At 41.4% G+C, this 25,722-nt stretch overlaps 4 protein-coding genes across 5 annotated transcripts in view; 1 reads left to right on the forward strand and 3 right to left on the reverse strand.

The window, feature by feature from the left end:
* Window positions 1-411, forward strand: part of crip3 (cysteine-rich protein 3) — a 25,103-nt gene extending 24,692 nt beyond the window's left edge. For both annotated transcript variants that reach the window (XM_042065795.1, XM_042065796.1), the window contains exon 7: window positions 197-411. In XM_042065795.1, coding sequence (XP_041921729.1) covers window positions 197-322 — 126 coding nt within the window. In that variant the 3' untranslated portion in view covers window positions 323-411. The remainder of the gene's footprint in view (window positions 1-196) is intronic.
* A 713-nt stretch (window positions 412-1,124) lies between these two features.
* On the reverse strand, window positions 1,125-7,412 carry LOC121685332 (solute carrier family 22 member 6-B-like). The gene is made up of 6 exons (XM_042065797.1): window positions 7,367-7,412; window positions 5,961-6,051; window positions 5,592-5,620; window positions 2,275-2,383; window positions 1,682-1,888; window positions 1,125-1,345 (listed from the first exon to the last, which is right to left on the reverse strand). The coding sequence occupies exons 2-6, from the start codon at window positions 5,963-5,965 to the stop codon at window positions 1,297-1,299; spliced, it is 399 nt and encodes a 132-aa protein (XP_041921731.1). The 5' UTR covers window positions 5,966-6,051; window positions 7,367-7,412; the 3' UTR covers window positions 1,125-1,296.
* Window positions 7,413-8,889: 1,477 nt separating this feature from the next.
* On the reverse strand, window positions 8,890-9,934 carry LOC121685333 (solute carrier family 22 member 9-like). Its single transcript, XM_042065798.1, is given in 3 exon segments — window positions 8,890-9,175; window positions 9,564-9,871; window positions 9,873-9,934. Coding segments are annotated over 2 exon segments (369 nt in total). The 3' UTR covers window positions 8,890-9,175; window position 9,564.
* Window positions 9,869-25,251, reverse strand: LOC121685329 (solute carrier family 22 member 7-like). Its single transcript, XM_042065792.1, has 10 exons — window positions 24,871-25,251; window positions 21,402-21,505; window positions 20,918-21,072; window positions 17,737-17,905; window positions 17,403-17,526; window positions 15,544-15,653; window positions 15,001-15,215; window positions 13,821-13,929; window positions 11,775-11,990; window positions 9,869-11,476 (listed from the first exon to the last, which is right to left on the reverse strand). The coding sequence occupies exons 1-10, from the start codon at window positions 25,249-25,251 to the stop codon at window positions 11,392-11,394; spliced, it is 1,668 nt and encodes a 555-aa protein (XP_041921726.1). The 3' UTR covers window positions 9,869-11,391.
* Window positions 25,252-25,722: the final 471 nt, after the last annotated feature.

The following is a 25,722-nucleotide window of genomic DNA, read 5'->3' on the forward strand; positions in this document are numbered from 1 at the left end:
TTTATCAGTTTAGCTTCCCACAAGCATTAGATCATAAACTGCTGTTAAACTCAAGTTAGTTTCACACTTGTTAATCAAGTTAATCAAGTCTCACATTGTCACACAGTAACACCTCTGGTGCCAGCCACCTCTCAGCCTCACTCACATCTGCAGTATATTTGTATCAATGATTTAACTCAGCTTTTTCTCTTTGCAGCATGAAGGCAGGCCATACTGCCATGTTCCCTGCTATGGCTACCTGTATGGGCCAAAAGGCGTCAACATAGGAAAGGTGGGCTGCTATGTCTATGACCAGGACAGAGAGATTTCCAATGAATCATAACTCAGCCAAATGTTACATACACATTCTCGCTCACACACACACACACACACACCTTAGCTCTTAAGTCTCCACAACAGCAGTGTTGATGACAAATACACAAAAAACACGTTAACACACACACACACACATGCGGGCACACACACACCTCTGAGCTCTAAAGACTCCACAACAGCAGTGCTGATGGCAGTCAATAAAACCCAAATACACAAAATACACGTTTACACACACACACACACACACACATTCATACACACACACACACACACACTGACATACTTAGCCACAGCAAGTCTGTTACATTGCTATTTGCCACTAGTTTTTAAAATCCATGGGAAGATTTGTATGCGGCTTCTTTGAATGGGCCTTCCTTGAGTCTGTGTCCCCTGCCCTGTCACCTCATGCTTATGTTACACCACATGTGATATGAACCTGCAACACTGCTCCATGTGCTTATGTAGACTGCATGCATCTGATAATGTTTATGCCAATGCCGACACACACACACACACACGCACACACACACCCACACACACGCACACACACACCCCACACACATGCACACAGCCTTCCTCACATCATAATCACTGATGATAAATACATACAATCACAATTTGCAAAGTAAAGTAGAAATATCTCTCTGTTGAAGCATGTATGTATGTATGACAGTTGAAACTGCCAGTAACGGAACAGAAGCTGTAAATGATTGTATTGTGTATTATGTATGAATAAAATGTCAAAGAAGCTTACACGATAGTTTCAGTATTTATTTTTGTTTGATCATTTTGTACTCTCTTTACCCAGGTTGCACCTACAGTAGATACCTTTTCTCCAGTTAAGGAATACATTCATCTTTTTAGTAAGGGAAACACTAACTAAGTGACTGACTAAGTCACAGTCATAGTGTAGAAGTATTTCAGTTGCATGAAGTTGAAATGTCGCTGATGGATGATCAGCTGTTTTCATCCTTCCACTTCTCACTCTTCATTCTCCTGAGAGAGGACGGGGGATTCCACCTGTGATGCTCTACAAGTCAACCACAGCACTACATTAGATTATATTGAACACTCTAGCTGCTCAAGCTCACGCTCGCTAACATGAAACAGTTTTACATCTCCTATTTTGTGATTACAGATGTATACTGAGCCAACATTAACACATTTAGTTGTGAGTAATGACCTCACCAAGCTAAAAAAAATGCTGTTTATTCTTATTCTTTGTATCTAAGTAATATTAACATCATAAACATAAACAGTGGCACAGTTTATTTTGTATTTCTCCATATCTCCACTGGAACTGTGTCATGTCGTGTGAGATTTATGTTGCCGTAAACAATAAAGAGGTGCAGGTGGAAGGAGGCACCTTGTTCCCTCGATGTCTTCGATGGTCTCAGGCAGGCATCGGCCTCGTGTTTCAGGCAGTCGGCTGGCCACTAAACTGGACCCCAGTGCAATGCAGAACAGGATGACCTGAGGAAGGCCCATCCACATGTCATCCAACAGCAGGATCAGGGGGGCCATCGCCACCCCCACACGACCCATGAATGAGTTATAGCCCATGCCATTTTGCCTGTTGCCATGTAAAAGAAGGGTTGGGAACAGGGTATTAATAAAGGTTGCAAGTCACCCTGTTTAGATTGTAATAAGTAATATAAGTAGCTATTTGTAACTCACTACATTTGATCACTTTTGATTATTTTTTGATTGGCAGACGAGAAGCAGTTGAAATTCAAACAATAGAACGAATTATAACTAAATTCAAACAATCGGACAGAATTATTTCTATATTGTATGTATAGAACAGGTAGAAACTGACCACCCTTACTACTGACAGCCTTTACTACTGACCACTGACAGCTCTTACTACTGACCACTGACAGCCCTTACTACTGACCACTGACAGCCCTTACTACTGACCCCTGACAGCCCTTACTACTGACCACTGACAGCCCTTACCTGATTACGGTTGGGTAGAGCTCCGAGCTGTACAGAACAAGGGTGTCAAAAGAGGCCGCCGAACACCCCTTACCGAGCACCGCTACTACTGTTCTCACTGTCCGCTGTTCTGAAGACACACACACACACACACACACACACACACACAATCACACTGCACCTTGTGTTGATACCTGAAGGAGAGACAGACTATTCATATGACTCAAATTAAAAATATGACAGATATATATATTATCCTACAAAACAGGATCTTATGACCATGCTCCTGACAACGACGTTATAGCCAGGGGTGTGTTTCCCGTATAACTACGGAGGTAAGCTTTTTACTAACATGGTATGATGCATCGTTCAACTAACAACATCTAAATTACAACTGTTTCCCAAAACCGTCGTACTTACATAGTACTTTGTAAGTTTGGACCATGATAGTTTCCAAACTTTAGTAGACTGGACTAAGGTGGTTATTGACATATAGTAACATGTGGACCGGCACAACTGCAAATATCAGAGACTTAATGATGGAATACCTTCATTTTTTTTAATTCAGTGCCTTCAAGTTAATTAATTTGGTTCAAACAGGCACTGCAGTAAAGTAAGTTTAACATTCATAATTAAAACAGCTGTACAGGGTGGAGACAGCCGTCCCTCATATGGTAGACTTCAATGCTTTTTACATCCATTTTCAACCATATTACACCAATACTTACATATTTTATGACTTTTTAGTTTTTTTTTTTTTTAAATCTATGAATCCATTATGCTCCCTGACCAACTGACATCATGACACGAAACCAACTGTGCAGACTAATGTGCCTCACATGCCACAAAGCTTGGATTTCAAAAATAAGTTTTGAATTATTTTTTAGACTTTTTCTGCCAGTCCTCTGCCCTAGGACTCTGGTTATGTGTAGCCCTCTGCTGGTCTGGTTATGTGTAGCCCTCTGCTGGTCTGGTTATGTGTAGCCCTCTGCTGGTCTGGTTATGTGTAGCCCTCTGCTGGTCTGGTTATGTGTAGCCCTCTGCTGGTCTGGTTATTTGTAGCCCTCTGCTGGTCTGCTCCTGTTTTTGTTTTGGCCCACCATGTGCTTTTTGCCACGCCCCCTACTTCCTGTCTTTGTTCTCTTTCCCGCCCACCTGTTTCCTATTTGCTTGTACTGTATTACCTGCTCTATTGTACTACCTGCCCCCTGCCCTACTGGTGCCTCATTAACAGATTGTCTCTCTCAGATGTGTCCTAGTACTTTGGTCTTTCTCAGGTTTGGAACTTCTGAATTTTTCCTGAACCTGCTTTTGGACTTTGAATCTGCCTGTTTTTTTAATCTGCCTGTTTTGGACTCTGACTACGATCCAGCCTCTTGAACTTTGGTTGTTGGATTGGAATTTCCTGAATTCTGTTTTCCGCTGTTCGAAGAACTGTTTTTGGTTATTGTTTGAACTGCCTTATTTGCCTGTGGCTCTCCACAAACTGTTCCCTCTGTCTGCAAATAAATCTGTGAACAGCATCTGCGTTTGGGTCCAGTCTCTGAATCTGACATTTTCAAATAATTAAATCCATTATGCTCCCTGACCAATCAACCTCGTCACATGACATCAAACCGACTATGCATACGAGACAATATTGAGTTTTGTAATGATTTGTTAAAAAAAAAAGTCTTTTTATATGTTAATCTATTAATATTTATTACACGGCTCTTCAGAGTGCTGCAGAAAGTTCCATTCACATGAATGGGGCTTCCAAACGTTTAGAGGTCTGTTAAAACTATATAATTACCACTGCAAAATATATAATGACCGCTAAAAATGGCAAAAGGTTTTGTGCCTCTGATTCACGTCTTTCATAGGCCTATCACTCTTTCGTATCACAGCGTGTTTAAATCGGTGGTTAAAGGGCTCCGCAAAAGTGGAAAAGACACCAGCCAGTACTATCCTCCCATCTCTAGCGCTGATATGATGCGAATCAAAGAAAACGGGAAGGAATTCATCACGCTGTCTTACAACGCAGAAAAAAAAATCAGAAAGACCCAAGACCTGCTACAGAATTACTGTGGGTGCATAGTCTATTTTCTCAGCCGGGCAACCCGAACTGCCCGGCAGTCAGTTCTAAGACATGTATCTCATTGTCCACCCGATGCAAAAGCTTTTTATTTGCATCCACTAAAAAAAGATCAGTCGCTTTTGATCCAGCAACAAATCTGGTAGGCCACAATGCCCTGGGACCAATGATGGCCAAAATCAGCCAAGCAGCTTCCGCTCAATTTTGTTTCGCTTCACTACTGAGACTGCCACAGATAATCTCTCTTCGGATTTCTAGAAAATCTACCGAGAGCCACCAACCAACCAGTGAACAGAGGTCAAGGCTGAGAGAGATTAGCGCTACACAGGCATGATCTTTGAGTTTGCTACGTCCCCACCCCTTTTTCGGGGGAAGCAGACCGCTTGGAAACCTATTACCGGTATATGGGCTGCATCAACATGGGGAGCGAAAAGGGCTTAAACTAAACAATCTTTGAGTAAACATGAATAAAAGGCTGATGGCCTAGGGTGTGTCGAAAGAGTTAAGTAGATGGTAAGTTGCATCACCATAGTTCAAGTCAAGTTAAGTATAAGTATTTTTTGATCCTGTGAGGGAAATTCTTGGTCATTTATCCCAATCTGTGAATTAGTGAAACACACTCAGCACACAGTGAGGTGAAGCACACACACACTTGCTCAAGGGCACTTCAGCCGTGCCTACTGGTTGGGGCTCGAACCGGCAACCCTCCGGTTACAAGTCCGAAGCGCTAACCAGTAGGCCACGGCTGCCCTATAATTTTACGGCATCAGTTTTAACATTGCAGGGTTTGGAGTGAATATTTACCTCACACAGTTTATATACGGTGCTATTGACCGTATATAAACTCTCCGTATTGACTCAGAGAACGGCTGGATGAAACTGGAGAAAGGTAAAATCAATTGTTTAACTCGAGGGGAGGTGGAAAATGAGTGTAATTCCCCAAATGGTGGAATATCCCTTTATATTGCTGTTGTTGCAGGCAGCTCACTGCGCCTGGATTAGTGTGTGCTTCACCTCACTGTGTGTTCACTGTGTGCTGAGTGTGTTTCACTAATTCACGGATTGGGATAAATGCAGAGACCAAATTTCCCTCACAGGATCAAAAGAGTATATATACTTATACTTATATAGGGATCAAAAGAGTATATATACTTATACTTATATAGGGATCAAAAGAGTATATATACTATATACTTATACTTATATAGGGATCAAAAGAGTATATATACTTATACTTATATAGGGATCAAAAGAGTATATATACTTATGTAAAAGGTGGAGGCAACTCCGTACCTGTAAGACAATGAAAACAAATGATACGTGTTGTTTACTCAAAACGACACAAATGATACACGTTCAATCAAAACATAATGTCATCAATGTCGCCTAACAGTTTTTGATTTGAAAAAAATTACTTGTCAAATTGTTTGTCTCAAAGTGATCTAGCTGGAAGGCTATTATTGCTCACAACAGATGCAAAACAACATTCAACATGTATGCCATGAAGATCATGATACCACATGAGCATATGATGGCCCTCACATACTTGAGAGAGTAGATTGAATGGTCAGAAGGAACAGCAAAAGCCTAGCATGTGGATGATATATACTTTAACATGAATGAAATGTCATACCACATGAGACCTGTACATAGTGCCAGTTTCCTGTAGTTTCCCGGGAGTATTTCCTGCTCCCACGATTGGCCACTACAATGTTAGAGAGATTCTAGAGAGAAACAGAGAGAGCACAAACAGACACACAAATTATTAAACATGCAAACCTAGACCTAGCCTAGAAAATTGCCACGTTTCATTATTAGTCTTATTACACTTTCCAACTTGAAAAGAGACATATTTTAAATGGGAAAATTACCGAAAAACTTAGTCTCTTTTAAGCGTGATGCTAGCAGACGAGATGCTAATGGTCTAATCTGATTCAATGATCTATGCTAGGCTGGAGCTAAAAGTGGTATCGCCAGACTCAGAGAACGGCTGGATAAAACTGGAGAAAGGTAAAAATCAATTGTTTAACTTGAGGGGATGTGGAAAATGAGTGTAATTCCCCAAATGGTGGATTATCCTTTAATGACATAAGGTGTGGTCAGGCGCATGATCTAAAAATCGCTATCTTAGACCCTCAAAAATTATTACACCACTGACCAAGAAAAACCTGGTCTATAGTGTAAGAAAAAATAGGAAAGATTTTCTCTTCTTCGGATTGATACAGCAAAGTGGTTTATTCCAGTGTAAAATGGTAGAAAGGTTCACAAAAGTTCACAAAGGTTCAACCTATGCCTGCCCTCGGCATATTCTCTGGAGTTCTCTCTCCTTCGTCCTGTCTGGGTGAACTACTTCGTCCTGTCTCAATGAACTAACTAAAAGTTACCAACTCAAGTCATTAAATGCTGGTCTCAATGCAGATTAATCTGGCTTCTACCCAAATAACCTTTTGTCCTTTGTATATGATAATTGAGTTAACCTCACACCTTAGGCTGGGATGGTTGTCAATGGCTTACCCCCAAAACCCATTGTATGATCGTTGGTGTTTTACTGGGGCCAAACTGTCTGGCCTGCCATCAGAACATCAGAACTTAATCTTAGTTGGAGAAATGATATCACTCATACAATTCGGCAGGATTCATTTCTTACAATAGCGAAAGATAAAGCACAGCTAAAGACGCACTGTCACGAGATGTAAGCAGCCCTTAGCAACCAGTCCCAAACAACTCCTCTGCAGAATAAATATCCTAAGAGTTTTATTCAGTCATTCAAACGTTGAGTCATTCAAAGCTACGTTTTAGATTGTAACCCCTTGTCAATCAACAGTGAAATTAAAATAACTGTAGAACTGTTTTGCCGTTGACTATGAGACCACAGTGAAGTTAGTTTCAATTTTAAAACGTCAATTAAATAACTACTTACTGAAGTTTAACGGGCCATTTATTTACCATTTAAGCGGTTATTATGAAGTGCTACCGAGTCTGACAGATCTATGATAGTAATGACACATCAACACATCCAAATGACCAGTGGCAGCTCACCTCTTTTTTAATGGAGGAGACTGTTCCCTGCCGGCGGTTCATTTTAACACACTTCTTTAAGTAGTAGGCCACCTAGCTGATTCTGGAATCCATCTGTTTTGAGGTGACAGATGATTAATTTCATTAATTCTCATAACTTCTCAACTGTTCATTCAGAAAACATGATTTTCAACATAATGGACTCATAATTATCCATTAATGATTCAGGAGTTCCCTGTTGAGTGCCAAAGAAATTCCATCCTCAATTTTGATAAGTTAAAAATAGATATAATGAGCTTTGTACCTCCATAATATGATGGATAAGGCCATGGGTGATGTGACTGCCACAATTAACCACCTCCAATCTCTGAAGAGGAAGGCAAGCAGAGACAGAGCCATATTTTCAAATGTCGATGACATGCTGTCAATCACCCCCACCAGCTTTCTGTTCTCAATGTCCACCCATTCCACAACTGCAGACAGAAACAAATGTAGATTAAGCTTTCACTTGCACTCAAATCAACACACACACTCAACACACCCACGATTTCGTAAAATGAGCTCAGAATTAGGTAAAATAAGAGCCTGTTTTAGTACAACGAGCGCACAATTTAGTAAAATGAGCACACATAGGTAAATAGGGGCGCACATTCTCTCGATGTGTACACAAAAAATATCTTGCTATGACACCTCTTGGGTTCTGTGCCCTTGTAATACCACATTGTACCTCAAGATATGCTGTATCTGACATATAGGCCTATGTGATGATGCATTCAAGACAACTGGAGACAACTTCCACACCTAGTCCCTTTATCACATGAACGTGGAGAGTATAAGTATAAGTATAAGTATATATACTCTTTTGATCCCGTGAGGGAAATTTGGTCTCTGCATTTATCCCAATCCGTGAATTAGTGAAACACACACAGCGAACACAAAGTGAGGTGAAGCACACACTAATCCCGGCGCAGTAAGCAGTCTGCTACGACGGCGCTCGGGGAGCAGTGAGGGGTTAGGTGCCTTGCTCAAGGGCACTTCAGCCGTGCCTACTGGTCGGGGTTTGAACCTGCAACCCTCTGGTTAAAAAGTCCGAAGTGCTAACCAGTAGGCCACGGCTGCCCCAAGAGAGAGGGGAATAAAGGGAGGGGTGTGTTCTCACTGAGCACGGAGGTGACAATGACGATGCCTGTGATGCAGAAGCCACTCAGGAACCTGAGCACAGCGAACATGATGTAGGAGGTGGAGAAAACGCTGATCAGCGCAAAGCTCATCCCAGACACGTACGACACCAGAAGCATTATCCTGCGACCAAACCTGTGTGTATGAGAGGGCGCAAGTGTTAGCGTCAATGGTGATTAATGGTGAATTAATGATCAAATTTTTACCTTAAATCATGCTATGGTCTTGTCATTGTTTGAAGTGTGTCATACCTGTCACTCAGACCACCAAAGGTCACGGCTCCAAACATGACCCCCACAAAGAAGATGGTGGCAGTGGCTTTATTCAACCCCTTCTTCTCACACACCAAATCCAACTTTGAGAGGGAGAAAAACAGCAGGAAAAGTACTCAAGGACACAACTATGTCAGCTGTGATTTGAACCCTCAGCTCTTCAGGTTTCTACTAGTCCAATTCCCTACCCAACATTACACCAACAACAGAACAACAACACCATGTCAACAACAACAACAACAACACTAAAGGATGGTCCAGTATCCCATGCTAAAGCATACAAGAAAAGAACACATCGAAGCACCAGTAACTCTTGTTATAGCAGGCACAAAGATACTTCCAGGCCATTTTACTCGGGAATTGAGAATTGGGAATCTTCCTAAAAAAGAAAAGTAAAAAAGTAAGTTTTTACTAAAAACCCTGTTATGTCTAAGAAGATATTCTGATCCCACTGAACAAACGCACAAGAAAGGCATAGCATTCTTTTTACTTCAGTGCCCCCCACTAGCAGATATTTCTAAAGTCAGACATTCGGAGTGACCTTAGATTAAGGTTCAGTTACAAGTTTAGCTGCAAATGAACAACCCAGTTTTCCCTTCATGTTTTATGAGGCCACATAAATATATAGCAAGGGCAGAAAGGCACCTTAACAATGTATTTGCTATCATTAGTTTAAATGTAATTTATTCTGCATTTCTTGATACGTCCCCCCACATACACATGACTGGCAATATGCCACTGAAGAGAGAGTTGTGTATTTTGTTTACCTCAGTTGTCGTAGGTGAAGGTGCTGTTGTCGTACACCCATCCATTTCTACACGGTTCTGCAGGAAGTCCGGTGCTGCTGGAGGTGTTGAGCAGCCGGTAGAACTGGGGCTCTGGGAACATGAGGCAGGAAGACAGCGTCCCATCCGCCTGCATCGGGATACTGACCGTCCGTCTCTCCTCCACTGACAGATTCCCAAAGACGCCCGCAGCATCCAGACCGCTGATGTCACAGTGGTGGGGTGGGATACTCGCAATGAAGTTGTTTACCAGGAAGTGACGTGGTAAGGTCAAACGCCCCACGAAGGCAAAGGATCATCTTCTGGAACCTTCCAAAGCCATTTATCTCTAAGAGAAGATCTTCAAACTTCATTGTGACAAAAATGCTAAACAGAGTAGTCCACAGTTTTATAATAATCAGACAGGTATTGTAATAATGTCTGTGCTCTCAGAGAATATCTCACCTAAACCTCTGCCCTCTTATAATGGGGCACAGTGGTGCCTTCTCTCTCCACCTGTTTTGACAGGACACCTCTCTCTATCTCTCTCTCTTTCTCTCTCCTTGCGTAACTTTCACATAGTTAATTGTAGGTTGACACCATTGCCCATGACAGTCATTCCAAAGGTTGAGAATGAAATGAATATGCATGGGTTATCCACCAATATTTGACTTTTGTAAACCATTATAACCTCTCCTCCAGAGGATGTCAGGTAACAAAACATTATCACTGATATGGCAATGCTTTACTGATGTATGATTTGTCCATCCACTAATTTCATGTTTACATTTATCATTTCCTTTCATTGCAGTGTTTTAAACAATTCTAGTTTATGAGTGAAACACTTTGTCTATGTACAAGACAAACCAGGTATAGAAAGGTGTTGAGTTACTATGGGGATTACTGAGACCTCCTGCTTCACACAATCCACTATGGTCCCAGTTCCCAAGAAAGCCTCCATCACAAGACTGACTAGACCTGTTACTGCGGTCATGCAACGCTCTTCAGGAGGGGGCTAACACTGGCGCCCCGGCAGCAGACGATGCTGAGGCAAGTCACCTCTCGTATTCCGTGGGCTGTTGGTGTAGTGGTTACAGGGCCACTCACCACTTAGCTTCCAAATGTAGAAGAGTTCTTAGGGAATTTGAGGCAAAAGGGAAATGAATGACATTAGACTGCAGGTAGGTCAAAGTTTGCCTTTTCAAACAGAGTAGTGTGCAGATGTGACAGTACAAACTTTGACCTAGCATTGTAGCTCAATAGGAGTACTGGCCATTAGCTGCAGCTACTCCAGTTCAGTAGCACTGATTTTGGTCGTTATTTTTCCTATGGACAGTACCCGGCAAAAGAAAATACACTTCTGTGTGTGTTGTTTCATAGTGACAATATCAGTGCAGCCGTTGTATACAAACCTGATGCCAATGTCCTCTGTCTGTCATTATATAAATCCCTGCACATGGATAAGCAGTTGTGATTGGTTCCTGGGTTCAAGATTAGTTCAAGAGACAGCTAAACATTTACATTTATTCAGATGCTTTTATCCAAAGTGATTTACATTTGTGAATTACATTACAAGGGCCATTCTCACCAGAGTAACCAAGGGTTACGTGCCTTGCTCAAGGGCACAACAGTGGAATCCAATGGAATCCCCAACTTTCCAGGCTACTCTATGCTAGCCTAGCTCCTTGGCCACTAGCCTACCGCTAACACAACAACAAAAGTGTTTTTCAAAGTTAAACAGACCTGTAAAATGTACGGACAGACAAGTGAGTGTTTTTGTAGAATGGCTATGAATCCATTTCACGAAATTGAAACACCACAACTAAAGATTTTAGAGCGGATCTTCGTTTTCATCATTCAGATTCAGTCCGTCTTCGTTTTCTTCAGAGAGGAGAGGGGATTCCACTTGTGATGTTCTACAAAACAGCCACAAAACAACAACAAATTATTATTCTTATCATGTATTGATATGTTTCACTGCTACAACTCACGCCAACACAAAACAACATCAAATTATTATTCTTATCATGTATTGATATGTTTCACTGCTAAAACTCACGCCAACACAAAACAACATTACATTATTATTCTTATCATGTATTGATATGTTTCACTGCTAAAACTCACGCCAACACAAAACAACATTAAATTATTATTCTTATCATGTATTGATATGTTTCACTGCTAAAACTCACGCCAACACAAAACACTTACAGGAGGTACCCTGTTCCCTCAATGTCTTCAATGGTCTCAGGCAAGCATTGGTCCCGGGTTTCAGGCAGTCGGCTGGCCACCAAACTGGACCCCACTGCAATGCAGGACAGGATGAGCTGTGGGAGGCCCAACCACACGTCATCCAACAGCAGGATCAGGGGGGCCATCGCCACCCCCACACGACCCATGAAGGAGTTATAGCCCATGCCATTCTGCCTGTCCCAATGAACAAGAAGGGTTGGGAATGTTACATTTGAAGCGTAATAAGATACAGATGACAAAGTTATCATGTTAAACTCTCTCCGAGAGTGAAGTGTCCAGACTACTGACATGCAGCCGTCCTACCACATGCTCGCTGGACCCTATACCTACGAGCCTACTTCAGTCCATCAGCCCGACCATCGCTCCAGCTATCACACATGTGATCAATGCCTCGCTAACCTCCGGCACATTTCCAACAGCGTTCAAAATGGCCCGGGTAACACCGTTACTTAAGAAAGCTTCTCTCAACCCAAGTCGAGAACCCTGCTCAAGTCGTCTCACTACTGCCTTTCCTATCCAAAGGCATTGAACGAGCAATCTCCAAACAGGTCTCTGACTTCCTTTCACAGAACAACCTTCTGGATCCAAATCAGTCTGGGTTCAAAAGCGGCCACTCTACCGAAACGGCTCTGCTGTCTGTAACAGAAGCCTTAAAAGAAGCCAGGGCGACCGCTCGGTCATCAGTACTCATTCTGCTTGACTTATCGGCTGCCTTTGACACGGTTAATCACCGTATCCTTCTCTCTATACTCGCTGACATGGGAATCTCCGGTTCTGCTCTCTCCTGGTTTGAATCCTACCTCACAGGACGCTCGTTTAACGTATCATGGCTTGGTCAGCTATCCGCACCTCACCATCTCACCACAGGGGTCCCCCAGGGCTCAGTGCTGGGCCCCCTCCTCTTTGCTATCTACACCACCTCCTTGGGACAGATTATCCGTTCGCACGGCTTCTCATACCACTGCTATGCAGACGACACACAGCTCTATCTGTCCTTTCCACCTGACGACCCCCTGGTTTCAGCACGGATCTCGGATTGCCTTTCAGACATAGCTACATGGATGAAGGCACACCACCTCCAGCTGAACCTCTCAAAGACTGAACTGCTGGTCATCCCAGCTAAACCTACCATACACCACGACATCAACATCAAATTTGACTCCCTGTCTGTTTCACCGACCAGGACTGCAAGAAATCTAGGAGTTGTTCTTGACAACCAACTAAACTTCTCAGATCATGTTGCCTCAGTCGCCCGGTCATGCCGTTTTGCACTCTACAACATACGGAAAATCAGGACTTACTTGACTCAAGATGCTACCCAACTTCTGGTTCAGGCAATAGTCATCTCATGACTCGACTACTGCAATGCCCTCCTGACAGGTCTCCGGCTCTGCTCCCACCTACTTGAATGCCCTCATACAGACTTACACTACCTCCAGACCGCTGCGCTCCTCTGACGAACGACGTCTAGCTCTACCACCGGTACGCTCAAGCCAATCCAAACTTTTCTCATCTGTTGTTCCTCGTTGGTGGAACACACTGCCAGTTCTTACAAGGGCAGGGACATCCTTTTCCACTTTCAAAAAGCTCCTGAAGACCCAGCTCTTTAGAGAACATCTACTCTCATAGCAACACTTACAACAAGTCTTACTGATCCTAGCACTCACCAGCCGTTTTAAACTGACAAGTAACTGTTAAAAACAGCACTCACCGACGCACTTATTCTTACTGTACTCTAATGTTTTTTTAAACTGTCCTAAAATTGTGAGAATTGTTCTAAAACTTACTGTTTACCATGTTGTTAGTCGCTTTGGTTAAAAAGCGTCAGCCAAATGTAATGTAATGTAATGTAATGTAATGTAAACTTATGTAGCAATTTTATTACATCCCCGAAGTAACTTACTACAACTTTTGACAAACTTACTTTTAACTTGCTACAACAATGATTGTTTTATTCTATAGAATAGGTTGGTTGGTACACCAAGGTCCACTGACAGCCCTTACCTGATTACGGTTGGGTAGAGCTCCGAGCTGTACAGAACAAGGGTGTCAAAAGAGGCCGCCGAACACCCCTTACCGAGCACCGCTACTACTGTTCTCACCGTCTGCTGTTCTGAAGGAGAGACACACACACACACACACACACACACACACACACACACAATCACACTGCACCTTGTGTTGATACTTGAAGGAGAGACAGACTATTCATATGACATATATGTATAACATATATATTATCCTAAAACAACAGGATCGTATCACCATGCTCCATGACTTGGTTTCAACAATTAGCCTTGCAGTGGTAAGGATGTTGTTGCATATGGATATAAACAACCAGCAAGTCTTGTACCTTAAGATCACCCACACTCTTAGAATGAATGTGTTGAAACAACACAACTTGTGTTGTTTTTAACACATCTCTATTCCCAGATAGGGACAACACAGTTGGTGTTATTTCCAACACATGGTTATATTGGGTGCTTTTACTGAATTTGTGCATTTTATTTTTAAACTTTTGGAATCAAAGGCTATTTATGTCAGATATTTTGTTGATCACTGGCAGCAATTTCAAGTTGTTTCTAAAGATTTCACTGTAGCATGTCTGTCACTTACTATTTTTTCAGCTGTGGATTCTACAGTATTTAAACTGTAGAAGACTTACTTATATTAAGATATATAAAGATAATGCCAAGAATGACAATGATTTCCTATTGTACATTGTATCAAGTAGTACTGAGACATTTTTAAATACCATAAAATGTTAGGTAATTTGAGAGCTGGTGTGCAGTGATTAATGGTTACACTTTACTTGACAGTATCGACATAAGAGTGACATGACACTGTCATGAACGTGTCATAAACAAGTCATAAACGTTTATGACGTAACGCTTCTGTTAAGTGACATTCGTTTTTTGCCATAACAAGTCAGGTTTAGGGTTAGGTATAAGATTAGGTTGGATTAGGGTAAGAGGTTAGGATTAGGGTTAGGGTTCATGTGTCATGACAGTGTCATATTGGTAAACAATCATACAAATTTGTAAAGATAAATCCTCAATTCTGGTCAAAGATCATTGATATTTGGGCTCACCAACAGCCAGTCAAGTCACAACCCTCTCCATAAGGCAATGTGTTGACTGTCTGGCATAGTATACAGTATGTCCCAATTCCCAATGCTTTTTACCTCTGGGGATGACCACAGTGATGGCAAGACATAACCCAGCCAGGAAGAGAGCTCCACATTCTGTCTTACGGCGCCCAATCTTGTCCAGAAGGTAGAACACAACCACTTTAGCCAGGATCTCAATAGCAGCGTATATAAACTGCGTGAGGTAAATATTCACTCCAAACCCTGTAATGTTAAAACTGATGCCATAATAAGTAGAGGCAACTCCGTACCTGCAAGACATTAGACACAAATGATACACGTCACTTAAAACCTAATGTCATCAAAGTCAACTTTAATCTGAAAAAAATAAATAACCTCTGTAGGCTATTAATTATTGTGGTCTCAAAAGTTCCTGAATCAGATATCAAGCAATATAGCTACAACAAATGTGAAACAACATCCAAGTTAACATGTATGCTATCTAGACCCTATGAGACCATGACTGCATGATGATCCTCACCTGCTTGAGGAAGTAGATTGAAGGGTCAGTATTACACTAAGGGACAGCAAAAGCCTAGCATGTGGATGATATACTTCAAAGTGGGTAAAATCTCATACCAGGTGAGACCTGTACATAGTGCCAGTTTCCTCATCTTGGGAGTTCTCATCAGATCTAGATAGGAGTATTTTCTGCCCACACGACTGGCCACCCCAACGTTAGAGAGACTCTAAGGAGAGAGAGCACAAACACACAAACCATTAAACGTTGAAAAACAATGCTCAAAATCTAAGCACACAATGTCAAATGAATGAACCCCGTCTAGACGATAAAAATGAGGAATGTTACATTCTCTGGATAGTCTTTAAAATGTTGTATAGTTAAGAATATATTCAGATGTATCCCCTTGGTAATCACCAAGATTAATCATTGCTATTACATTTTTTCTCTAGAGGGTTTAGCACAGGGGTGGGCAACTAATTTCCCCAAGGGGCCACATGACAAACTGGGACTGTTGAGGAGGGCCGGACCCAAAATACCGAACTCAAGTCTGAACTCAATTCTGTCCAATTCTATTCTGTTCTTGTATAACATTAAGTAAATCATATGGTTTTGTTTACTACTCATAAGAACAGATGAAAATGTGAGGGAGACAAAGGAAAAACAGCAATAGGCTATTTAGTGCTGTATTTTGGGTCACCAGCGCATGGCGTAAAGTTCGTTTTTCACCCGCGCGAAGATGAATTCGGTATTTTGCACGTTTATTTTTTAAGCATTGCGCCCAGGGGTGTGGCAATTAACGACCTAGGGAGGGGGCTAGCGCGTTGTCTAAAAATCGCCATCATACACCTCCTAAACCTGGTCAGAAGTCAATGGCGAGTTGTTCATATGCTATTTTTAGAGCGCATGTCACCAGTCATATTGGCAGGTGCACGCACCATCCTTCTATCATTCATGAACGCACACCAGCGCACGTCCATGCAAAGCATTACAAATTGCACGATTACAATGGGAAACATAATTAGAACAAAGATATTACGAAATACTTTACATCTCATAATGAGTAGTTATTCACCATCATTTGCAAATTGGTAATGACGGTTAAAAGTGATTAGGGGAGAGGCGAGAGACACGTATGGAGCACAGCTGAAGACGCACTGTCACGAGATATAAGCAACTCCTCTGCAGGATAAATGTTGTTTCATTCAGTCATGTGAGCGGTAAGTGTTGCTTTTTCCAGCCTATGTTTTCGGTGGTAACCCATTGTCAGTCAACAGTGAAAGTAACTGCATATAACTGTCTTGTCGTTGACTTATTCCTTGGTGAAGTTAGTTTCACTTTGCCAATGAGTTCAAATAAAAGACGAGTGCAAATGCGTGAAGGCTATATAGGTTTTAGTAAAGCATGGTTTAAGAATGACTATTCCATACGCTCTCGCAAGCAGCCTCCTTCAAATGCGCCGTTGAATGCCAAAATACCGATACATTTATTTGACATATCGCGCGTTGCGCCGTTAAAGGGAATGACAGATGTCATTCTCATTGGTTTAAAATGATGTTACGCCCCAAACACACCCATATGACTGATTAAAAAACCTAGGAACACCTTGTTACGCCATGCGCTCCACTTTTGATAGCGAAACCCTTCCCAATGTGAACTGGACATCCTACTAAATTTGAATAGACTTTTGACGAGTGACGATGCACTTTAGAATGTCATGATAGGGCCCAGAATCTATGTCCAGTATGTAATCCTCATTCTCGAAAATGATTTTTTGACATTGACTTTTTTTTTTTCAGTTTTCAAAGACTGATATAAAAAATTACTACAATATCTAGGCTATATAATTAGGCTAGGCCAAATGTGAAGGAGTCAGTACAACCATAGGCCTGTGCCTATTACAATTTTTCTCTAGAGGGTTTAGCAGATACGATAATAACGACACATCAACACGTCCAAATGGCCAGTGGCATCTCACATCTGGTTTGATGGAGGAGACGGTTCCCAGCCGGCGGTTTATCTTTTCACACTTCTTTAGGTAGTGATGAGCTTCATCCAGCCGCCCATTGGCTATCAACCATCTAGCTGATTCTGGAACCCATCTGTTTTGAGATGACAGCTGATTAATTTAATTAATTTCCATAACTTCTCAACTGTTCCTCCAGAAAACAAGATATCCAACTTAATGCACTCATAACCATCCATTAATGATTCTGGAGTGAGTTCCCTGTTACATTCCCATGGTGATCGATGCCAAATATAAAAATAATTTGTATTACTGTAGATTAAAATAGAGATAATGTGGGATGTACCTCCATAATATTATGGATAAGGCCACTGGTGATGTGGCTGTCACGATCATCCACCTCCAATCTCTGATGAAGAAGGCAAGCAGAGGCAGCACCATATATCCAAATGTCCATGACATGCTGTCAATCACTCCCACCAGCTTTCTGTTCTCAATGTCCACCCATTCCACAACTGCAGACAGAAACAAATGTAAACTTTCACATGCACTCAAATCCACACACACGCACACACACACAAACACACACACAAACAACAACACAAAGTCATACTCTTCAAGTAACTTGAAGTAGAGTAGCCTATTGTAGCTTTAAAGGTGATACATTACATGTAGCATTTAAAGTTTAAAACATTCAAAAAGTACCTAGAAATGGCAATAGAATGTGAGGAATCATAATGTCTAAGATTCTTAAGTCCTGTGTCGCCCATATATCCACTAAAATTAGTGTAGGGACCAGCTAGCTTTGTCAAAGACGCTTAAGTCCTGTGTCGCCCATATAGCCTATTCACTAAAATTAGCATACGGATCAGCTAGCTTTGTCTATGCTTCAGGCGATACTCCCTCGTAATACTAGCCTAGAAATCTAGACGCGCCCCTAGCGGCAGCGAATTACATTTGCTGCCAGGGCTAGTCTAGCAACTCTCCGTTGGCTTGTGAGCTCCAGAAATCGAAACTTAATCAGGCCAATGAAATCGTGTATAGAGTCGTTAGGTGGGCTTAACATAATGATTGATGGCAGAGTTGCAACGGTTTGGCTTGAATTCCCTGCTACTTGAAAACAAATAAGATGGATGTTGCTGCTGGCGAACAGTGTGACACGAGTTAAGCTTTTATTAAGTTGGCAAACGTTTGAACTAGCCAACTAGCTCCGCTGGTGGGAAACGCATGGGACTCATAGCACTGCCGCTGTCCTATTGCGTGCAGAGGGAATTTGAAAGACAACTGATTATCCCGCCCCTCGGACTGAGCACTGCGAACGGTGAGTGTCCAGACCCTACATTTTAATGTGGGTCTGGCTCGTCAGGCTATCGTAATACCACATTGTACCTAAAGGTATGCAAGTCAATGGAAGAGTGCCAACACATGTGAGGATGCATTTAAGACAAATGGGGGGTATTCCATCAACCTCGCTAAAGGCTAAACCTGGCTTATTTCAAAGTCTCGCTAATTTTAGTGAGAGTTCCCTTCCGAAAGTGTCACCAAGCATTGATTTACATATTCACAAGTTCCGAATAATTTATGAAAATTATACAACTTTTTTTGTGGTTCTAGGAATCTTGCTATTCTATCTCATCTATTGCATTTTGTGATGGGGTAACATCTAGCACGACAGGGGCGTGCAGAGACCTTTGATGGGGCAGGGGCTCAAATTTTAAAAAAAGGGCACATGGAACAAAATTTTCAGAAAACGTGTTAACTTTATGTAAAACTTAATTTTTATTAAATAGGGAATACATAGGCTACATGCAAATTATATGAAAATAAAACATATTCCATCACACTGTATCCACAAAATAAAAATGTAACATTTGCAAAAAGTGCAGCGTGGATGGTGGGACAGGCTATTATATGGTTTAGCAATTTGCAAAGTAGTCTAATGTACTGATAAACATTTTATACATTTTCATATTTATTCATTATGTATCAAGAAGAATGGGTGTAAATAGCAGACAGAGCTGTAACACATTTTTCTCATTTCTCTCCTTGGTTCTGAAAATTCAATAGGAGTGCATGTACTGTAGGCCTACTGTAGCCAGGGCACAGACAGATAGGTCTTTTCAGTTTTCATTAGGCCGAAGAACTCTCACAAAACAACAAACTGTCGCTGTCAAAGTCCACCGAGTTGCTGAGCTGCAGGATCGCCCAACTGTGCTTTCAGTGCTCCCCAGACTGCCAGTAATCTTACATCCTCCGGCACAGCTGAGCGCCGTCATCATCATTGGACATCAGCCGGTTAGATGCAACGGACTGTGTTAACCTGACATTTTCTTTCAGTGCGTTTGGCGGAGTTTGTTTATCAACATAAGCCAATGAAGTAGCAAAAATTAAAAGACACACGCTTACATTTCACTATTGGTTTGTGTTATGTTGTAGGCCTAGGCCTAAGGTTAGCTAGCGGACACACTGTTCTCTTTTGCCTTTTTAAAATAAAAAACTATTTTGAAAATTACAAATTGTGTGGGTATTTGTGTGGGTCTTAATTGTCTGATAGCTTAAATATAAATCACAAACAAGGGCCAGATGAGCCCCAGATGTAGAATATGAGTCTGGGCCAGATCCGCACCAAATGCCATGGAAATTTAACTGTACTGGGCCAGATCTGTCTCTGACCCTGGGGCAGGTCCGTTTAGTGGATCTGCGCCAAATGCTAATGACGATCTGGACCAAATCTGGCCCAAATACATCTGTCTACATATCCTCTTTTCTTCAATCTGCTGTTTTGGTCTACTTTTCTTCCTCGTGTCCAAGCAGACTTGAAGCTGACCTAAGCCTCGCTTGAGTAAACGAGGGCAAGATGCATCTAACATGAGTTAATGAAATGGCTTCAGCCTCAAGTGAAAATCTAATGCTAGTTAAAGCCAGGCTATATCTCTAATGAAACGCCACCTTCATTAGCGAGGTTGATGTGATGGTATACAGCAGGGGTGTTCAACTGATTGTGAACCAGGGACCACCATTCTGACTAATTACTTAACCCCAGGACCTCCACTGAATAAAAATACTGATTCCCACATTGAAACTACATTACTGAATCCATGGTCACGGACCACCAGCAATGTCCAACCCGTGGACCAATGGTTGAAAACCCCTGGTATACAGCACTGTTAAAGCTGCAGTCAGCGATCGTGCACAATTTCAAGCCCATAACATTTTCAGCAATCGTCTCCTCACGATATGCTAGTTGCCCATTACAGGGGTAAGCAAAACAAAAATAAAACCCTGTGTGGAGTTTCTCTTGTAATACTGAAGGGAGGGATGAGCTATCTCCCTGGTGTGTTTTGTTTGCTCCTTGGTTAAAATATAATATATGTTGTTATGGAAAATAGCGTCTGCTAATACATTTATACAGTATATACAGTAAATATAAACAAACGCAACTTCCTGCACAATCGCTGACTGCACCTTTAATCGCATGAGCGTGGAGAGAGAAAGGAGAAAAGGAATATAGAGATGTGTATTCTCACTGAGCACGGAGGTGACAATGACGATGCCCGTTAGGCAGAAGCCACTCAGGAGCCTAAGCACAGCGAACATGGCGTAGGAGGTGGAGAAAACGCTGATCAGCGCAAAGCTCATCCCCGACACGTACGACACCAGAAGCGTTATCCTGCGTCCATACCTGTGACCAGGGTGATAAGTGTAGCCGGTACTCAGGAGCAGCCATATGTTATATTTTATTTACTACTCCATAAAAAGGTAATAATATTTTTTAACATGTTACTTGGCATTAAAGTATTTTGCTACGTATTTCATTATATTGCCATTGTTTTGTTACATCAACTTGATAAGTACTGATTACTAATTATTACTAATATGTTGTGCATAAAACTCTAGGCCTGTTGTCATGTGACTGGATCTGTCAAACAAAATGTAGACACTAGCATAAGATGCAATGCCAAGTGATTAAACTGGGTTAGTCTTGGACATTGTTTGAGGTGCGAGTCATACCTGTCACTCAGACCACCAAAGGTCATGGCTCCAAACATGACCCCCACAAAGAAGACGGTGGTAGTGATTTCATTCAGTCCTTTCTTCTCACACACTAAATCAAACTTTGAAGAGGAGAAAAACAGCTTTTGCCATAACACTGGAGATTTGAGAGAGGCTTTTGTTTGTTTCAAAATCACTAAGGCATGTACAAAGATAACAAAAAAACTGAGAAAATAGTGTTATCCTAATGTGGTCCTAGTGTGATTCTGGACTGAAAATTCACAACAGAATGACGGGGTATTCTAGCCTAGAATTCTAGACGCACCCTAGCGGCAGCAAATGTAATTTGCAGCCAGGGTAGTCTAGCAACTCTCAGTTGGCTTGCAATCTGGAAAAATGAAACTTCTATCAGGCCAATCACATCGTGTATAGAGTCATCGACAGTTCCACGTGAATTTCCTGCTACTTGAAAACAAAGAATATGGATGCTGCTGCTGGCGAGTAGCGGTTTTTGAATCGTGACTCGAGTTAAGCTTTTTTTAAATTGGCAAAAGTTTTATCTACTAGCCAACTAGTTCCGCTGGTGGGAAAATGCATGGGACTCATGAGTTGTAGCGCTATCCTATAGAGTACTAAAGTGTGACATCACGTTTCCGTAGCAACCAATGTTCTGTTCTACATAAACCAAATTAACAACAAATACTATGCCAGACCAAAGTTTTATAGAAAAGGAACGTTTTTTTTTTTTTGCAAATTGATAAGCAGTTTGCCTCTCAGATGATTGAAGCAATAATTGAAAATAGATCGTCTTCATTCTTTTATTAAAAAAAAAAATTAAACTAACGTGGTGTAAACCGCTGTCGACATGGTGCAATGCTTCCTGAATGCAATCATCAATCAGAGTCTCATAGCCTACTTGCCGATTTTTTTTAGGTTTGTAAATAAATTCCAATTTTTTTTTAAATAAGTGTCCGAAGCCACCCTGGTTGACAGTAATAACGTTACGTAATCAGATTCAGAACAGATTAGGCAAATTTACCGTTACGTTATAAAGTTTATCTTTCATACTAGCGCAAACTTTTCCTTTTAATACACCAGAAAAATACATAAAAGCCTTGACATATTTCGATCCAGTGATTTTCACCTCTTGAAATTTATTTATTCTCGTTTTAAAGCAACACCAAAGAACTTTCCCTCTGTCGCACGCACGCTATTTGTTTATCCAGCACCGGCTTTGCAAATAACGATGTCCACAGACAAGGTAGAATATGTTGCACAATTTATGAAAGTACAATGTTTTGCGACATCAGATGCAAGTCAAATTTGTAGTTTCTTATGTCTCATTCCATCGAACTAAAGATCCGCTACCCGGTCTGGCAAACTTACATAGTGCGGTTATAGCCAATAGAGGGCCGCAAAGCGAATGCAGAAGTGCCGTTCACCCTGTTGCAAGTTGATGAACCACTGAAACGATTTAAGGTATTTAACGATTAACATTATTTTAAGGTACAAAAAACTCTTTGGTGTTGCTTTAAAAAGAAAGAACACAGCGAAGCAATGGAAAATGCCATCTCTGGTTCAGTTGTTTAGAACAGAAAATCTGGTTGCCAGGACAACGTGACATTTTCACTTTAGTGCTCTATTGCGTGCAGAGGAAATTTGAAAGACAACCGTTTATGCCGCCCCTCGGATTGAGCAGTGCCAATCAGGGATGTAGTGGTAAAATAAGAGGTGGGTAAACTATGAATTCTGTGATCACAGTGAGGTGGACTGCGTCATGCGGTATCGTTTTTTTTTAAAAGGCATTCAGAACATGTTTGATGATGGTGGAGGTTATTGTCCAATGTTAGCCTACAAATCTAGACGCACCCTAGCTGCTGCAGGGCATACGCGGAGTTAGTGGGGGGGCAGCTGGTGGAAACGGGTAATTGCATTGTTTCAAAAATTAGTGAAATACGTCTGGCATGACCAGATATTTTAAAAATAATTTAAATAACACAAAACAACAATATAAGGAACGGGCTGCGGTTGATGATGGGAGCAGCCAGGTTTTCTTCTCTTGCGATCCTTCACATCACATCGAAAGCGACATTACGGCCAACCTGAAGAGGCATGCAGGACGCAAAAAACGAAAATTACTGTTGCACTAGTATGGACATCTTGCCGTGCCAACGTTGCAATAAAGGTTGCCTAAATGCCATGTATATAAATGTCCTGTCAGCTTACTAATTGATTTTGCGTTGTGTGTAGATTTAGACTTTTTATTCCACTTTGTTTAAACAGCAAAGTGGCGAAGCCTTGTTCACCTGTTTGGAACTGGCTGGTGAATGTGACGCGCGTAGGCCTGGCTACACCATGACCCTTTTTGTGCATCTAGGCCTACTGATCGCTGTGGATTACTTTTTTTTTCGTGCCATTGGATTACAGCAAAATATTAATATTTTTTCTTAACGTCTTAACACTTCCTTTGATTCTTAGAGTTCTCGCTATGATTTTTAATAGCAAACAGAAATGTCAAGATGGAAGGTCATTACATTCTTTAATTGACAAAATATGATTGTACAAAATATTCAATCAATGTGGCGCAAATGAGTCTAGAGGCGGTGGATTCATTTATCAAAAGTGAGCAGCAACCAGACTATGGGCTAAGCCCAGAATGTTTTCAACTGCTAAGCGACACCCCTGTCTATTGCGTTTCAAGACAACCGTGCTGCATTGGATTTTATAAGGACGAATTGTTAAATTGTTACAATGTAATTATATATATCTTTATTTAGCATGTTTGTTTTCTCCATATGTGCTCATGCTGTGTTCCCCAAGTGGTAGGCCAGGTCTCAGCTGCTACAATTATTATTTTTTTCTGCCCCCCCTGGCTTGAATGTCAAACTCCGCCTATGGTCCAATGTTTATAACAATATCAATGGTAAGCCTTTTAAATGGTTCAGAGTGTTGATGAGTGTAGGCCTACATATTGTGAATCTGGATAGCCTAATACAGTGTCATTTTTGAATGTAAAAGTGCAACTGGTGAATAAACTCTTTTGACAGATGGATAAACTCTAATAAGAGGTGGATAAACTCTATTTCTGAAATTTGCGTTTACTTGCGTTTAGCCTCCACTAAATCCCTGGTGCCAATGGTAAGTTCCCAGACCCTACATCTTGATGTGTGTCTGGCTCGTCAGGCATACTAGAACAGACAAGATGTTCTAAAATGAGTATTTTTCCAAAACCATGGTATATTATGTCTAAAAAGATATTTTTTTCCTGTTTAATTAATTAATTCCTGAACAAGTTCAGTTGCAAGTGAAAACCCCAATTTTCCCTTCATGTTTATATAAATATATAGCAAGGGCAGAGAGGCCATGTAGCAATCTATTTGCTATCATTATTTACATAGTGATTTATTCTGCATTTCTTTATGTCCCTCCGCATGGACACAATCACGTCACTAACAGTATGCCACTGAAGAGAATGTTGTGGGTTTACCTCAGTAGCCAGTGTGTTTATGGATGTGCTGTTGTCGTACACCCATCCATTCTGACACGGTTCTGCAGGAAGTCCGGTGCTGCTGGAGGTGTTGAGCAGCAGGTAGAACTGGGGCTCTGGGAACATGAGGCAGGAAGACAGCGTCCCATCCGCCTGCATTGGGATACTGACCGTCCGTCTCTCCTCCACCGACAGATTCCCAAAGACGCCCGCAGCATCCAGACCGCTGATGTCACAGTGGTGGTGTGGGATACCGGCTATGAAGTTGTTTATCAAGAAGTGAAACGGTAAAGTCAAACGTCCCAAAAAGCTGATGCAAACAACCATCTTCTGGAACCTTCCAAAGCCATCGATTTCTGAAAGAAGGTCTTCAAAATTCATTGTGACAAAAGTGCTAAATTAAGTTGTCCACAGTTCTATAATACTTGGATGCCTGTTGTAACACTGCCTGTGTTTCTGAGAATCTCTCTCTCTTAAACCTCTACCTTCTTATAATGGGGCACAGTGGTGACGTCTCTTCACCTCTCTCTTTCTCTCTCTCTGTCTCTCTTTCTTTCTTCCTCTCTTCTTCTGTAACTTTCTCAATTCATTTTAGGTTGACACCATTATCCGTCATTCCAAAGGTTGAGAATGAAATGAAGATGGGTTATTCATCAATCTTTGACTTTTGTAAGAAGAAGATGTACTACTGAAGTACGAACAGCATTGTTAAAGTTAGGAACATTGATGTTAAACTGAATATTTGAATATTGTAGACATTGGCAACCTAAGATATGATTTATTGGTGGAGCAGCAGAACAGTGTGTTCTGGACAAGACACTCCATTTTCTGTTCAAACCATTTTGTGAATTT

The sequence above is a fragment of the Alosa sapidissima genome, chromosome 16 (assembly GCF_018492685.1).
Source record: "Alosa sapidissima isolate fAloSap1 chromosome 16, fAloSap1.pri, whole genome shotgun sequence".
NCBI lineage: Eukaryota > Metazoa > Chordata > Actinopteri > Clupeiformes > Clupeidae > Alosa > Alosa sapidissima.

What these genes read in the sequence shown, in the direction of transcription:
- LOC121685332 (XM_042065797.1), bottom strand. An exon ending in TGCCTCCACCTTTTACATAA is followed by an intron (nt 2,384 to 5,591) that starts GTATATATACTC and finishes GTGTGTCTTCAG; the next exon opens with AACAGCGGACAGTGAGAACA. An exon ending in GAAGACATCGAGGGAACAAG is followed by an intron (nt 1,346 to 1,681) that starts GTGCCTCCTTCC and finishes GTTGACTTGTAG; the next exon opens with AGCATCACAGGTGGAATCCC.
- LOC121685329 (XM_042065792.1), bottom strand. Translation starts at nt 25,251, where the DNA reads ATGAATTTTGAAGACCTTCTTTCAGAAATCGATGGCTTTGGAAGGTTC. An exon ending in CACTGTGGTCATCCCCAGAG is followed by an intron (nt 13,930 to 15,000) that starts GTAAAAAGCATT and finishes TCTCTCCTTCAG; the next exon opens with AACAGCAGACGGTGAGAACA. An exon ending in GAGGGAACAGGGTACCTCCT is followed by an intron (nt 11,477 to 11,774) that starts GTAAGTGTTTTG and finishes GCTGTTTTGTAG; the next exon opens with AACATCACAAGTGGAATCCC.